At 43.9% G+C, this 17328-nt stretch overlaps 1 protein-coding gene across 1 annotated transcript in view; it reads right to left on the bottom strand.

Annotated features, from left to right (window-relative positions):
• The window catches only part of DNAH6 (dynein axonemal heavy chain 6), a 2460712-nt gene that overhangs the window by 2112435 nt on the left and 330949 nt on the right, over window positions 1-17328 (bottom strand). Inside the window, exons 9-11 of the mRNA XM_086961829.1 lie at window positions 16775-16943; window positions 15551-15691; window positions 14333-14533 (exon numbers count right to left, since the gene is read on the bottom strand). Coding sequence (XP_086817955.1) covers window positions 14333-14533; window positions 15551-15691; window positions 16775-16943 — 511 coding nt within the window. The remainder of the gene's footprint in view (window positions 1-14332; window positions 14534-15550; window positions 15692-16774; window positions 16944-17328) is intronic.

The raw sequence follows: 17328 nt of genomic DNA, 5'->3' as shown, positions 1-17328 counted from the left end.
TCCGGCTTTCTACTCTGCGCTGGCAGATATGTGCAGAATGTATGTTGCTTCCAGAATGATGTGGGGGGGTGATTTCAATTTTGTGATGCACCCGGAACTGGACCGGTCAACGGGGTCAGTCCGCAGCCCTGCGGCGTCTGCCGCTCTCATGCACTCAGAACTAATCAAATTAGACTTAGCGGACACATGGCGACACAGGCATCCAGTGAAGGGGGGTTACACGCATTATTCAGCTTACCATGATATACACACTAGGATTGACTATTGGTTTGTGTCGACCCCGCTACTGAGAACGGTGATGAATTGCACGATTCTCCCCCGTACATTGTCAGAACACTCACCACTACTTTTGACCCTCACTGCGCCTGCTAGGAAAATTCCCCCATTCACGTGGCGGTTCCCCCCATACTCTTTATTGGACGAGGCATTCAGAGGGGAATTAGCTGAGGACATAGACACGTTCTTTGTTACCAACTTGGGATCAGTGGATAGTTTTCAAACGGTGTGGGACACTTTTAAGGTTTATATCCGTGGGATGACGATGGCTAAGCACTCTGGGGTTCTCCGTTCCATTAGACAGAGGCTCAAACAGCTTGAAACACAATTAGCAGACTTGGAGAAGCTGCATAGGCGCACTTTGAACAAGGACACGGAGGAACAAATTAAAAAGTTAGTAAGGGAATTCCAAGAGGAGGCGGACAGGGAGGTCAAACATATGGGGAAGTATGCCACAGCCCGAGCATATGGGGAGAGGGACCGCCCGGGGGCTTTGTTAGCCAGACTGATGCGGAATGGCAGATCCCAACTTGTGGTGGAGGAGCTGGTTACGTCCTCAGGTAGAGTAGTCACGGAGGAAACTGACATAGTAGCGGAATTTAAGGACTATTACTCTAAACTCTACAGCTCTAGAGTTGGGCAAATGGAGGATGAGATTGACGACTATCTGAGTTATATCAGGATGCCCTTCCTAGAAAACTTCCAAAGAGAATTCCTCATGATGCCCTTTCAGCGTGACGAAATCCTAGAGGCGCTGGAAAGTATGAGATCATCTAGTGCGCCGGGTGCCGACGGTCTTACAGTAGCCTTTTATAAGGACTTTAAGGATACTCTCATACCACATTTAATGTCCCTCTTCGACGATATATGCCAGCAGGGTAGTATGTCAAAGTCCATGCGTGAGGCCCTTCTTGTCACAATCCCCAAACCAGGGAAGTCCCTAAGGGAGTGCGGCTCATACAGGCCGCTATCACTGCTTAATGTGGACGCCAAGCTGTATGCGAAAGTGCTAGCGGCAAGATTAGCCATAATTGTCCCGGAAATGGTTGCACCGGAACAGGCGGGATTTGTGCCTGCTAGGAACCTGACGTAAAATCTCCGCACGGTTCTCGGTACCATTCAACATGTGCGGCAGGATACCAAGGCACTGGCAATCTTCCTGGACATGGAGAAAGCCTTTGACTCCGTGGAGTGGCCCTTCATGCTAAGGGTATTGCGGAAATATGGGCTGGGGGAACCCTTCTTGCAAATGTTAGGTGCCCTTTACTACAAACCCTCGGCGCGGTTAAAACTGGGAGATTTTGTCACAGACCCCATTGAGATCAGCAGAGGCACCAGGCAAGGCTGTCCCCTGTCGCCGTTACTGTATGCACTAGTGGCGGAGCCCCTGGCGTGCGCGATCAGGGAATACAACGCCCACGAGGGAATCAACTTCCCTGCGTACAAGATCGGTATATCCACGTATGCGGATGACACCTTGCTCTATGTCAGGGATCCGGAGACTAATCTTGCTTCAGTTCTGCGTGAGGTGGTGAAATTTGGAGCGCTCTCCGGACTGAGGGTGAACTGGGACAAATCGGTGGCACTCCCACTCACTCCAGTTACTACCCCGTTCACGATGGAATATCCGCTGCAGTGGACCTCGGATCCCATAAGGTATCTGGGAATCCGTCTACATACTGACCCCGAACTATTGGTTCGGGAGAACTACGGGAGGGCATACAGCAAACTCGAGGATGATGTGGAGACTTGGAATAGACTGCCGCTCTCCCTGATGGGGAGAATAGCGTTAATGAAAATGGTGGTGCTACCTAGGTTTCTGTTCCTCTTTTCCAACATACCTGTGGTGCTGCCCAAATCCTTCTTTCAACGGCTCACGCAGACCCTTATTAGGCTGGCGTGGGGCGGCAAACAGCCTAGAGTCCAATGGAAGACACTCCTACTTCCCTACGAACAGGGGGGCCTGGGAGCCCCGGACTTGGAATTGTATTATCGGATAGCGCAAGCGTCGTATCTCCACGCGTGGATTCACGGGGCCCCTGACATACCACACGTAAAACTGGAAAGGCTGTTTGCGGAAGCGGTACCTCTCCCGGCCACGGTGTGCCAACCGGTAGACCGCAGGACGGAGGTCTTGGATTCCATCACGGTTACAAATCATGCATGGCATGAATTACTGAAAAGACAGGAAGGTGTTAGGCTGTACTCCCCTCTTATGCTGGTGGAGTGGGCGGTATGGATACCTCCGCTTGCGGACAAAGGGGTGGTGAAGGCGTTGCAGGACCTCGGACTTGCAAAGCTAGGGGATCTGTTCTTAGATGGCACTCTGAAAACGCTCCCACAGATTCTCCAGTCGCAGACGGGGAAGTCGCTCCTACACTCCTTTCAATACCATAGGGTGTGCTGTGCCCTGCAGGGACTGCTTGGCCCGGAACTGGCAGAACCTCAGGAGTTGCCGGAACTTAAAAAAATGGGGGACAAACATAGGACTTGTCTGCAGCCTCCAGCTCGGGTGGCCTGGCAGACTGATCTTCAAGCGCAGATCTCGGATGAGATGTGGGGCTATTGCTGCTCTAACACCAGGAAAATATCTCTGAACAATAGACATAGACTGATACATTTTAAATACTTACAGCGGGTCTACTACACCCCGGAGAGGCTGCATAGATATGGCCTGAGGGATTCCGCGGCTTGTGTGCGCTGCCGATTTCCAAACGCGGATTTCATGCACATGGCTTGGGCTTCCCCTGCCATCCACAGGTTCTGGACGGAGGTATTCACGGAATTAGGCCTGATTCTAGGCATGGACCTTCAGCCTGATCCTGCCATGGCATTGCTGGGTTACTCCAAACCCCTCCCGGTGGCGATGCGTAGAATGGCAGATATTGCTATACTTACTGCCAAACGAGCGGTAGCCATGTGCTGGATGAGAGGGCCCCTACCGACGAAGAGGAGATGGGAGTCCGATCTGCTGTACTGCAACACGCAGTCGATGACTTATAGTGAACTGCTTCCCCCCAAGAGTCGCCCCAGGGATTTCTGGGGGCTGTATAGGGCCTACCTGAACGCTAAAGATGACACTGACCCAGGTACGGAACCTGAAGACGCAGAAGACGGTGATGCTCGGGAAGAGGAGACAGGGCACCTGGAGTGCGATATCGCGCCTGATTAGGGAGGCTGCCAAGATACAAGGGGGGGTCTGTCCTACAGGGAGCCCGATACTACACAAGGGGAGCTTGACCTACAGGTGAACGGGGGTCTGATGCTGGGAGGGGGTGATGTAAACTGGGGCATTGGTACTACTCTGGGCTCGTTCTATGGGGTGGATCACTAGAACTGATATATTAGACGCACGGACGACTCGTCCATTGTACACATGCTGAGGACACTGGCACACCTTGGGTGGGAGGTCTACTGGGGAGGGAGCGGGTGTTGAGTTATTGAGGGGGGGTTTGGTTCTTCGTACAGTTTTATTTACGGTACACTACCTCCTGGCCTACACAATCGATGGTTCTGTAATATCTAAGCACCAATATAGACGAGGCCGGTGAGGGCGCACACATCATGGCCGCACTATGTGATATAAGGGTGTGACTGTTGTGGTCAATCTTCGTACGTTAAGGTACTATGCATTTATGTGCATAACCCTTGTTGCCGCTAGGCCCCCGGGATGCTGGCATGCAGGCTGTGTAAACACTAACTGGTTTGAAGTACTGTGATGGAGTGGTCTGCTGCCGGCCTCAGGGTTGTGGGCTGTACAAGCTGTGTGCCAATTATATATGCAATAAAGTATAAAGTTAATTAAAAAAAAAATTATAGCAAAAAGCTGATTAAACATAAATTTTTAATTTAAACTGCAATGGAAATCCCCTTTTTTAGTTCAAGAAGATTCAGGTATGGTAATGTAATAATGTAATGAAAAACAGAGCACACACAAAGAACTCCTTTTCGCGCGCCTCCAGTTGCAGCCAATTAAGGTCACAGTTGAGTATAAATAGAGAGAAGGGAACAATCTGACCGAATGCACAATTCAATTCAGACAAGACTAATGCAGGATGACAGCCGTTTTACAGTAAGCTAAATCTATGAAAGTGGTAAGGGGGCTTCGTTTGCAGATCAAGATAGAGGCTAGAGAGGGCAGCAATACGTATCATCAGAGGATGCAGAAACTGTTACTCCATGTCAATTGGAATCTTCAAAAAATAGATCTTAGCTTGCGGTTTGGGAGAACGAAATATAAACAAAGATAAAATAGGGCAAATGGCCAGGAAGTCTGCTTTTACAGGTTAAGAAAAATCCTAATTGGAGTTAATATAGCAAGAGACTATTATGTGAATTTATTAATTAATGGGGAAGCATCCAAATGTCTGATGATATACTTAAGTATTGGAGACCTGAAACAAATCCAACCAGTGATACTAAGATTTTTTCTGTGCAGTACTCCTAGTTGACAATTTCATAATGGTGCTACACATAGAGGGAATTTTAGGTGATCCTCGCTCTGCTCCATTCACAGACACTTATCAAGGAGGAAGAAACACTGAATTATTATGGATGAGAATGACCTAAGAACATTGGTGTGATTAGAACAGGAGTTCCAGTCCAAAAGGAGAAAATAAAGGTGAGAATTTTACAACTTGAAAACAATATGGGAAGATAATTGGTTTCTTCTAATGGGGCACACTCACTAATCATGAGAACTGGAACTTAATTCTACTCTTGTGTTCTTATTTTGCTTCACACAAAACCAGTACTTCTAACTAGCAAGAAGGTGATAGAAACCAAGTCAAAGGCCAAGGAGGACCAAAGATTTATTTTTAAGAGGTAAAACCTTTACTTAATAAATCCTCGCGATAACAGGGGAAATATACATAAGAAGGAGGAAGTAGAACTACCAAGGTCCACACTGTGTCATATCTGTTAAGTTGTGAAAATTGATATGGAAGTTTGGAGGTCATTGACAGGCTATTTATATCAACTGCCATGCAACAATTTGATTTTACTGAACACTACTTCTTTTCTATTTCTGTATCTGTAACAAAGTGTGTTGTCAAATAGGAATGTGATTATTAGATAGGTAGACCCTTATTGAACAAATATTGTGAAACTGAATTATGCTTTATATGTTTGGTTACTTTATGATATATTTTGATACATATTTTTTGTTTGTAACAGCCCTGTAGAAGCGTGTTTTGGCCCGAAACACGTTTTGGCTATTTGTAGTTTTAGAGGCTGCTTGCATATTTAAAAAAACACTTAAAGAAAGAATAAAAGAAATTTTGAGGAAAGATACAAGAAATAAATGTTGTTTATTGATTCTAAGTGCACTGTTGTTTATATATTAAAAAATATGATACTTGTGAGGACCAGTAACTGAGATAACCAGCGCTGGGTGTTATTCCTATTTCCACTGGCGGTCGTCAGTAGGTAGTTATAGTTAGAACATAATTCCCATAGGAAAACCGTTTTTTCTTTTGCCAATATCTTTGGCTCCGGTTGACGAGTCTTCATGAAAATTTCATAACTAATGGGGGGCTCCACTCAGCTCCTGTCTTAAAATATTCAGGGTGATTCGTCAAGCGGGCCGAGAAAAAAGGGGGGTCCCAAAACGCGTTTTCTCTATGTTAATTTCCATAGGAAACTTTTGTTGCGGCTACAGCCGGAACTGCTGAACGGAAATACACCAAATTTGGCAAAGAGGTAGCTCTTTCTCCAGAGTGCACTTTGTGCTTTAAATAGTGTAAATCCATTCAGTACTTCCTGAGGAATCCAAAAATAAATAAAATTATATATCTGGCTGCCGCAGTAGATCCGCAAAACCTCCAGATCAAGAGCTTTTGACTGATTGGCTGCCAACACTTCAAACTAAGAACTGAGTCACAAGCAAAAAGGGAAGAAAATGATTAAAAAAAAGAAAAGGGGGCAGGGTAGAAACACCCTGACCCCCTAGGCCTGGTCAGCGTGATTCACGTAGGGTGCATGAACCCCGTTTTTTGTTTTTTTAAATGAAGCGCGGTCCTCTGGGCTTCATTGCTTTTAAGCACCCTGGTGGCCCAGGTCCCAGGGGCAAAGTATTAATGTTTTAGAAATGGCCCCCGCAAGCGCACAGACCGCCACCTCCCCGGGTCATTGTATTAATGTGCGGGGGCATGCAGCCCCCCTGCAGCCCCGGGGACTGCCACCTCCCAGAGATATTCTTAAAAAATATGTCTGGGTGAGAGAAAGTTTTTTTTACCTTGACGTCATATTGATTTGAACGTGTGTTTTTCATTTGAGCACAAATGTTAATTAGGCTGACAAACTAATGTATTTACAAGCTTTCAAAGTGACCCTCACTTCGGTGGTCGAGCTCCAAAATAGATCTTTCAGAGCTGTAGTAGAACTTAAAAACAGAATCTTCTATATGCACTTAGCGTCACCTTGACAATGATTTGAGGGATGTTCAGAGCTTCTGAGATGAACACACAGAGGAAGTGTGTTGTAAAGAGAAATTAGGCGGTTGTGCAAATGAGTGAGGTACATAGCACATGGGATGGAAACATAGAGTATTTTGTAGAGCATGGGTGGGGGCATAGATTAAGAGTGTTGTATGTACCTGCTGGCGGTAGCATGTAACATTATATTGTTGAATATAAATACTGGCCTGGGTACACAGAGGTTAAGTGATGTATAGATCAACTGTCACGGTTGTTCAGATTTGGAATACTGTATATAGCAGCTGGGGCTGCTTTTTAAGGATAGCGAATTGTATATAGCTTTTGCAGTCGATTCATGGAATTAGAGTGTTGTACTTAGCAGCCTGGGTGGTATGTAGAGGTACAGTATGATACCTAGCTGCTGGGGTCTGAACATGCAGTTAGCATGTTGCACTTTGCAGCTGGGACAGGTACTAGAGCTACAGTGTTGTACATTGCAGCTGGGGTGGGTGGGTAGAGCTGTTGTTGTACATAGCGTTGTGGCAGGTACATAGAGTTGAGTGTTGAACATAGCAGCTGGGGTGGGTGGGTAGGGCTAGAGTGTCATACATAACAGCTGGGCGAGTACATGGAGTGCATATAACAGATAGTGTGGGAGTGAAGCCTCTAGGATGTTGGTTAAAGCTCTGTATTAATGCAGAGGTGGGCCTGACAAGGCTGGTAGCGTGGGATTGTCTCTCCCTGGAGCATGCAAGAAAATCTCATGGTTAAAATACGTTAGGGATTCATTTAGTAACCTAGGGCGCACAGACCTTTTTGATAAACAGGAGACAATAAGGTCAAACGATGTAGTTGATATCAAAACACTGTACCTAAAGTTTGCCATAGCGTAGCGCGAGACTATTGAAATGGGGAAACACTCGGTGAGGGACCATATTTTAGTTGAAACATCACAGGGCAAAGAACCTTATTTAACATTAATGACAAGTGCCCACAATCGTTTTCTGATAACCCATTTTAGATTACATTTTAGCCATCATTTATTGGCAGTACCGGCAGGTTTTATCACAAACTTAGAAGAGAGAGGGCCCTGCGGCTGCGACAATTCAGTCTCCGCAGGATACCCTTCACTTAGTTTTACTCTGCCCATATCATGCCTTCCCCAGGAAATTGTTTTTAAAGGACCTGCTCAGGAAAGCTAGATTCAGGCAGGCACGGGTAGCTTTGTTGTGTTTAAAACTGTCCACCGATGTTTTTACTCTTTATTGCGTGGCAAACTTTTTAAGATCTGCTTTAAGGCTACGAATAACAAGGGGTGATTGCGTATACCTATGAGACTTATTACCTTGTTAATATATAGCATATTATGGATTCATATTGATGATATTGCATTTTAGTTTATTCAAGTCAATGTATATTTATGAAACATTTTTTAATGATTGTTATTTATATGCTTTTATGTTTTTTTTGGGTTTTTTTTTAAATTTTTGAAAACCTTTATTATGCACTGTCAGAGAACAAATACGGGCCTACAACCATCCGGCCGGCCTCGAAACTTTTGTAAGCATTGTTGCAAAATATACTTCAACTCAGTAGCACTTCAGTACATAAAAGCATTCAACGTGTGTTACACTAAATTCCACGTGCCACCGAGTATCAGGAGAAGTTAAGGTTAATTTTCAAAATATTTTTTAATATATAAGGAGATACAGAAGCTAAGAAGGATCAGTGTACATAGAGTCCATCTAGGAAGTAAGCGGGCAACGTCTATCAGATAAAATCCAACGAGCAGTAAACATAGCCAAAATGGCGGCACAGGGATAGCGCAACAGGATGATTAAGCACAAAGCATGGTGCACGCCAGCCGCTACCCATCTAACACCAAACCACCCCACTGACCCAGGAAGAAGCAAAAAGAAAGGGATAAAACAAAGGAGAAAAATAAGGCCCATAGAAACAAAAGCGAACCAAAGAAGACCCCCCCTACCCCCCACCCTACAAGCATGCAGAGGCTATGGCCTACCCCCCCTAGCAGTGTGCCTGTCGCCCAAAAAAGAGTACCCGAAATGCAGAAACAAAGTGAAGAGAGAAAAGAAAAAGAATTCCATAATATCGGAGGAGGGCCAAGCGAGTATACTCAAAGCAATCAACGTGCGCAACCACGGCCGCCCATCCCCGGGCCCCAAGACCAATACAGAACCAACACCCAACTCCCCGGTATGTGCATTATAGTTCCAGCAATAAGGACTTCAGCAGGCAAAGAAGAAAGAAACAGCCTCAACCCAGCCCCTTACGGTCCAATGTGCCAACAGAGTCCAACTGCGCGATAGCCATCCTGGGTGGGGTAGGCAGACGAAACGACCTCAGCAGAGTAGAACGCTGACCGCCATGGACTGTCCAACACGAAGCCCAGCATGTTACGCTCGTACCAGGAGGAAGAACACGCAGCATTAGTCCGCCAAGAAAAGTCAACCACAGCAGTAGCATCAGTTCCAGGGGAAGATAGCAAGTTCCACCAGTAGACCACAATGGAGCTGCCGGGCAGGGCTTTTGGAGAAGATTCCCTCGCCGCCGCATGAGACCATGAATATCAGACGTCTTCCCGGCTAATACATGTAGCGACACGGTGGGGGCAGGATCCTGTGCCAGCAGCGCAACTGTGGACAGCTGAATAGGCAATCCGCAGTAATAGGGCATAGGGTGTGGCGCAGCGCCCAGCACTCGCAGGCAAGCTTGGTCGGTCGGAGCCACAATGGAAGAAATAGCGTCCAGCCGGTCCTCCAGGTCTCGAACAACAGCACATTGGGCAGCACGTAACTCACCCAGGGCTCCCAGAACATCGGTAATCCGCAGGGGCGTCTCAGGAAATAAGGGTACAGCAATTCCCTGTGCGTCGGGCATACCAGCAAAAAGCGGTGCTCGAGATTGAGCGCCATCATCCCAAGGGACCAGTCGATCCTCGAGTTGCCACTGCACACACTGCTCACAGGCGTGTGCCAGGTCCTGAAGCTGGACGCCATCGCCTCTTACAGTTAGCCGATCACCCCGCCGGCGCTCACCGCAACATAGCCAAACAGGGGGCACAGGGGCAGTCCAGTCCATTTCTACACCCCTCACGATGTCAGGGCGATGCAAGCAATAAACGGGCTCCAGCAGCACCCTGGGGCAGCCTCTTGCAAATAGTGAGTGGCAGCTCTCTAAAATGGCGTTCACCGCGTTAGATGAAACAATGTATCGAGCAGAGCCGTCTGAGGGCCCGGGAGACGATAGATTGTGTCGTTCTCAGCTGTGGGAGCAGACTTGAAGGGCAGCGGAGCAAAAGGGGCTGCCGCGGCGGGGAATTCAATGCAGCAGTCGTTCCTCACCAGTCGGCGCCGCCCAGCCCGAGATGGCCGCTGTTGTTGCTCCCAGGGCCGGCCACACACGCAGAACAAAGACCCAGTCTCTGCCGCGAAGCACCAGGGAAGGGCGAGGGCGCTCCGTCACCGTCACTGCACGGAACGAGAAGGTGAGCACATCCTGAGAACCGGGTTCGTCTCCCGACTCCGGTAGCACCGATAAGATTCAGGATCTCTGGCAGGATAGGGCCGGAGACGGGAGGAAAGCGAGAGGGTCGGCGGAGCCGAGGAATAAGGCGGCCATCATGGTTGCTAGCTAGGCTCCTCCATGCTTTTATGGTTTGTTCATCAAATCGAATAAAGTTGTTTCATCAGAGTACATGGAGTGCTGTACATAGCAGCTGGAGCAGGTATGTCAAGTTAAAGTATTGCACATAGCAGAGGACATAGGACGTAGAGACTGGGTGTTATTGTTAGCCTCTGGTGCGGGTACACAGGTAATGTAACGGACACAGCAGCTATGGTGGGTATGTAAAGTTATGTAAGTAGTAGCTGGCATGGATACACAAAGTTGAGTGTATTTACATGGTGGCTGGGGCAGGTCCCTAGAATGTTGATCATAGCAGTTCGGCGGGTATATAGTTAGGGTGGTTTATGTACCATGTTGTAGGAAAAATTAACCTCTGTGTACCCACGCCAGCTGCCATGTAGGAGATGATGCCACTACAATTGCACAGGTAAATAAAACAGCAACACAAACTATGTAAGGCGCTACATACAAAATTTGTACAAAACATCAAGTTCTTGAACAGAAACTTGGTTCCAGCTGCAGACTACTCTCTTTAACTTGCAGCGTCAGTTATTCAGTAACAATCTCTTCCTAATGAGCATTTATTGAGCAAAGTGAAGTACACAACTGTGAACCCCAATGAGTTTTCTGAAAGATAACTTTAAGGCCAGCTAATTTTTTACATATATTAACATGCAAATGGGGCACAGAAGGATAAAAACCTGTAAACTGGGCCTCAAATGGAACTCTGTTCATGTACTAATCAGTTTGAAGTCGTTAGAGAGCCAAAAGGTGCTATGGGGAAATGAACATACGTTGCTGGTATTCGAATGAAAAACTAAATGCGACAGAAGCAACCGCCGCATCCCCTACCCCTCTAGCCTGTAAACAGACCAAATAACTACTTTTTTTCTAGGTAGTGCATACTTCGCCCGGAGCGGGGAGAAGGAATAAAAGGCACATCAGGGGATCTCCAGGGAGATAATAACAGCGCGCTGAGCACACAGCACTTGTGCAGCACTGTAACTTCTAAGCAAGGGTGTAGCTCTTGTTGTGACAGTTGAGGTGCTGACACGTTTGGAAGAAGTTCCAGAAAAGCGGATTGAAACAGTAATTGGGCTTCGGGAGACTGTTGTGTAGTTCCTACAAATCAATTTAGGATCCGCGCGTTTAGACAACATAAACTCCGGGATTGGTGTCCAGACTGATTCTAGTCACCCTCAAAGGATATATATGTTAGTCTTTAGACCAGCTAGCTCACAGTGCCACCATAAGCCCCCTAACCTTACCACAGGGAAAAATAGTTTCTGGCAACTATCAAACATGACAACCCTTGATCCTTAAGGGATTGTGGAAACAGTGCAGTACTTTACGCTTAGTCACTCGTGCTCACTTAGCCTCAGAGAGATACATAGAATAAATGGTGGGGACTTTTTAAATAAGCATTTATTGAACCAGCGTCATTCTAGTATAAAACATGCTTACTGCGACAATCATTAGACTGAAACAGATGTATAAGATTGCAAGCACCAACAGAGTAAATAAAAGGTAGAATTCTACCATTGTGTTAAAACAGTGAGTATATGCAGGAATATAGATACATGGCAGTAATCAAGTGTACTCCTACTATGCAGAACCTATATGTGTACCTAGCATGTATGTGGGTGTAAAGCCAAGAATCCCCTAGGAAAGAGCCATCCCCATTACCTGAAGGAAGAGAACGAAGGACCCTGTCTTGGTCTCGAGTTGGGCACTACGCAAGGGAAGTCAGACCACTGCGTGGTGGATTTTCTACATGCAGAAACCATGGAAGCGTCCCCTCTGGTTACCCAGTGAAGATATGATTCTTTTATACCCAAACGGTACCCTCAGGGGTTCTACCTAGATATATAATGGTTGCAATTATGTATAGTGGGCTTGTCGTCCAAGGATGACGAGAGCAGTGACTTTTGTAAGGAATTATTATACAGAATATGTTAATCCTGCTATGTATGTCCTGGGCATGGGATAAGATATGATATTAAGAATTCTCTTGCATAATAAATTAGGGCAGTTTCAAGGAAACTGATCGACATTTAATCAGCACATAACTGGGTAAAAGCTCAGTGCTAGAACCGTTATGCAGAGCAAGGTAGGACAAATGTAAGTAAATGTTCATGTAGCTACCTAGGCCTAGATTGGGGTACATTGGGGCTCATAACAAGACGGATAAGAGAAGCACATGGTGAAGTATAGGAAACAGTATGCTACAGCCAAGAGAAACGGAAGAAAAGTAGGTGGCAAGCAAAAGCAAGGGGATGGGATGTAAGCCCCTTTTAAGATTTATATTGAATACAATAGATTACACATGCACAGTGCTACTAGCACTGTGCAGGGGAAACCTACAATGAGATGGAGCCTTCACATCTGCATCAGAGTTTGGACGTAATGCCCATGCATATAACTTCCATAGCCTTGTGCTTATGTAAGCACATATATAGCAGATTATATCCTGTGTGTACATACCTGGTCTCAGCTATGATTTGTTGAGGAAAGTTACCTGCCTAGTACACCATAGCCTTACAATTTACAATTTGTTAAAGGAGCTAATCCCTGACTAAATCGCATGTATTCTGTAATTCGTGATATCACATTTTGTAATTTAATTTCCTTTGACATCATCTGGATCAAACATAATGCAGCAATACTATCTTTCCCCAACACGTCATAGATGTTCACTGAACTTTGAAGCTTTAAACAGATTATTGCCTTGTGGACACATTTAACTGACTGGACAGATAAAAGCCAGGTAATGGTTTGATCAGAAATCCCTGATTGGTCAGAAACAGCCATCGCATTCAAAAATTTCTTGTAATGATAACTAGATTATTAGCAAAAGCAAACAAAAGAAAACTAAGCAGAAAAATAGTCCTAAAATATGCAAAGTCAATAGGTTATATTCTCCTACGATATCTGCTAAGGGCACTGCCCGCATGTTCTCAGCATCCCAAAGGAAGTACTAATTTGTCCTTTCCAGAAAGTCCCACCATCATGTTCTCTCTCTGTAACAGTCTGTGTGCTGGCTCACTAAACAGGATTTTTAAACTAGTACCGGTAGAAACAAAAATGAAAAAGGCACCTTCGATTCACAAGATGTGCTCTGGAATTATTGGTGTTAAATCCACTGAAAACCAAAATAGCAATCAAGCAGGCCTATACATGGTACTATTACATACATGTTCATAAATGACCATGTGTATATCTGAAAGCTTAACGGATTTGCAGAATCTGTTAACTAATAGCAAGATTATATAGTGTTGCATTACTGTACTGTCGTAGCAGGGCACAGGTCACAGGCTAAACCGGCAACATTTTAGATCAACACCACAACGTTGAGCAGAGGGCTTCTGTTTCCAGTGCTCTGAATGTGGCATTTTGAGCACCAATATGTGAAATCCTTAAAACCTTTGGGGTTTAAGTGTTCCAGAAAGAACTATAAAAATCAATATATTTCACAATGTGTGTTTAACAGAATGTCATTTTTGTAACAAAATTAACAGAACAGTAGTAAAAAAAAAAATGACTTAACTGAACTGTGTTGGTTACTTAGTTGAGACTAGAAACCCGAAGACATCCACGCTTTTTTTTGGTCCTCATTTGCCTTGCTCTCTACACAGGAACCCCAACCAACTTGCGTGTCTAGATTTCACTTGTCTCCTACTACGCCAAGACACGATTTTACTGCATTGGTGGCAGAAGAAACCTGAAACCTCCACGCTTTTTGTGGAAGAATACTTATTTGGACTTTATTTTTTAAATGCAAAAATACATGTGGAAAGCGCATGGGAAATTGTGTTTCAAAAAATAAATGTCAACAAAAATCCCTATAAAACCGTGATCCTTAATTCTAATATTTTCCTCAAAGAAAAATCATGTGATTTAGCACATAGCTCCTTTTGTGTAAAACAACATCTGCAAACGCTGTGTAAAGAATCACCTACAAACAACTTATAAAACAACATCTGCAAACGTACCTTTATTTTTTGAATAATTGTTTGCAAATGCTTGTCATCTTCAAACATTGTGGTTAGGCTTGGCCCTTCTCCACAAGTTTTTTCCTCCGGCTTGTTGTTTATGATGGGGCGAGTAAACGCATCAAAATAGGGATCAGGTACCAGATTGGAAACCGACAGGACAGTTTCCTGAAACTGGTGAATGACATCTGCCATGGCATCCTAATGGAAAATAAAACCACAAAGGTTACATATTATAGTAGCAACACTGAACAGCTTGTGGCATAAATGTATTTTTTTTAAAAAAAGGAGTCATTGACTCTTGTCCTTAAGAGGAAAGTCAGAGGTGGTGGATTCCACAAATAACATTAAATGGCTTAAATTATGCCTGAAAAGGTCAAAAATAAGCAAACAAGTATAGAAAGGACTGCAACTGATTCCACTAATCATCTACACTAAAAAGTGGAGATTGAGGATGACAAACTGACCTATATGGAAGTGGGAATTTGTTGCAGTGTTACAACGACTAATCACTTCACACCTGTTGTAACTTTCTAATAGAAATAAACTGTCCTTTCAGGCCTTTCTTATTTTTATTTTTTGTCATATACTCTGTTATAATTTCTGTTAAATACTGTGGATATGAGGATAATGAAAATATGCTTAAATCCAAAAGCTGGGCTAAGCATACACATGCAAACATATTATAGCTGGATTTTCAAGAATTGAGAAAACTGGGGGTTTACTTTTTATATGAGAAACCAGAACCAGACATAAAACCAAGCAAATATAAGCTTCTCCATGCAACCATCTTCATACTGCAAACAACCATGTAAAACAAATAGTAGCCATCACATAAGGATAAAGGGATCAAGTAGATTTTTCCAGGAATATAGTGAGGAAAACTTTCCTAGTTACAATCTCCTTGGCTATCAATCCACTTGTAGAAAGTCTCAATGTTGTGTTATAGTGTTGGAGTGTGTAAATAATTGAATATGTTTTCTGCAATCCATAATGGAGTCATCTAATAAGGTATTCAAACAGATCCATGACTGTTTCTTTAAAATATAGGTCTAAGGCATGCATGACACCCGTATGAGGTACAATATCAGTGTGTTCAAATTTCTCACAGCGGAAAAGTGATCAACAATCAAGAAATGAAAACTATAAACACATCCACTTATCTATTGGTTGAATTGTTAATATAAAGAAAAAACGATCAGAAGTTTGGAAGCAAACCTGAAATTCCTCTACAGATGGCTCAAATAACAGTGCTTGAATTTCCAAAATAACTTCTGTGAGAAACATTGGGACAGGTTCTTCTTCAGTCGGTCCTGGAGGCTCAGGCACAGGAGCAGGAGTAGCAGCTACAGGATCGACCTAAATATAGGCAGACAATTTGCAAACATAAAACCACAAAAACATCATAAAACAGGGCCTAACTTAAATTGAGAATACCTTTCCAGATCGTGATGTATGGCATGGAAAGCTGTAGCCTAGAAAGTAAGCTTGACTACTATACTAGAGACAGAGAATAAAAATGAGCTGAATGATCCTTCTTGGATTCACTATATTATGTCTTCATTGTTTTAAACCAGACGCTCATCAATTGCCAGCAGGCCTGGCGAATGAAGATCTTCCATGTGAATGCTCTGCATACCTCTCCCCAGATTTAACTATTTTAGAGGAGGTGCAACCTCTACAAAATGAATGAGTGGTTCATATTATATGCTGCAGTAGATTAGAAACACACAGAGGAATGTTGTAGGGGGTGTTTGACAAGCTGATTGCACACTTGCAATTGGACTTAGATCACATGATCAATTTACTGAGATGTGGACAGTCAATAGATGGCCAGCCTGGACTAGATTTTTTATAGTCTAATGATACAGTACAAATTCATCAAAGATCGAATAAACAAAATGCATTGATATTTTTACTTTTACATATAAATATCTTTCAATATCTAATCCGGATTTCAAATTACACACTGTTATATCATTCATGTTAGTCATGTGCTGCTTCCAAGCCGATACCTAGCATTCATTCTGTAGAGCTGTTCTAGTCCCTCCTAAAAGCAGGCTAGTAATAAAATTAAGTATTTTTTGCTCTTATTTCACATACTTTCCCAAATATGTCTCAGGTCTTGTTTATATATCAGTTCTTCCTGAAGCATTGTTGAAGGTTCAATATTCTAGTCTGGATCAGACACATGGACCAGATTTGACCCAGAGTCAGATTGTCTTATCTGGGTTTTGTACATTTCGATTTAGGAGCTTTGTAATTAACTGTGCTCCATGTGTGCAGCAGAAACTGTCTGCACTGTTTGATACGAGGAATTTGTATCTACCACCCTCTGAGGTTGTGTAGTCTTCAGTCCCCCTTATATAAGGATTCAGAAGGTCCCTCAAAAGTATAGTGGTTTAAGGAAAAAAGGAGTCTTCACCAATGCAGCAGATGTACCTTTTTTCCGGGTGGTTCAGGTTGTTGTTCTAAATTCCAGCTCTGTATGACTTCATTAGGTGGTGTATTTTTTAGCTTCTCTAACAAATACTCCAACAGGGTTGTGACAGACTTCACAGCCAAGATATGCATGGTGTTCACTATGAGATAGTCTGCTAGACGAATGAAGCTGAAGAGAGAAAAATGAGTGGATTATTTCAACATTTTTACCTAGGCTTAATCGATTTCAAATTAAATCTGTGGTACACAGTTAATCCTGCCACTTGAATATACATGTGGTTCCCTAATATTGTGGTGGTTTGACTACATCAAAGACTTGCAGACATTAAAAAGTAGCACACACTCTCCGTGGAACACTAGGTGATGGAGTTCGGTTCGTGCCACCAAAGGAGCTGAGAACTTTCTTTGCATCACAATTACATTTTTCAGCCGTCTCTCTCTGAAGCCAGCTTGAAAGCGGTAGTATGAAATCGACATGTTCAATTTAAAATGATTGTTGTTCTTTTGGGCGCAATCTAAATGTCAAATTAATTATTTAAAACGATGTTAGCCTA

This window comes from Lissotriton vulgaris, chromosome 3_1 (assembly GCF_964263255.1).
Source record: "Lissotriton vulgaris chromosome 3_1, aLisVul1.2, whole genome shotgun sequence".
NCBI lineage: Eukaryota > Metazoa > Chordata > Amphibia > Caudata > Salamandridae > Lissotriton > Lissotriton vulgaris.
The sequence above is the reverse complement of the archived record's forward strand: the minus strand, read 5'-3'. Positions and strand labels throughout refer to the sequence as shown.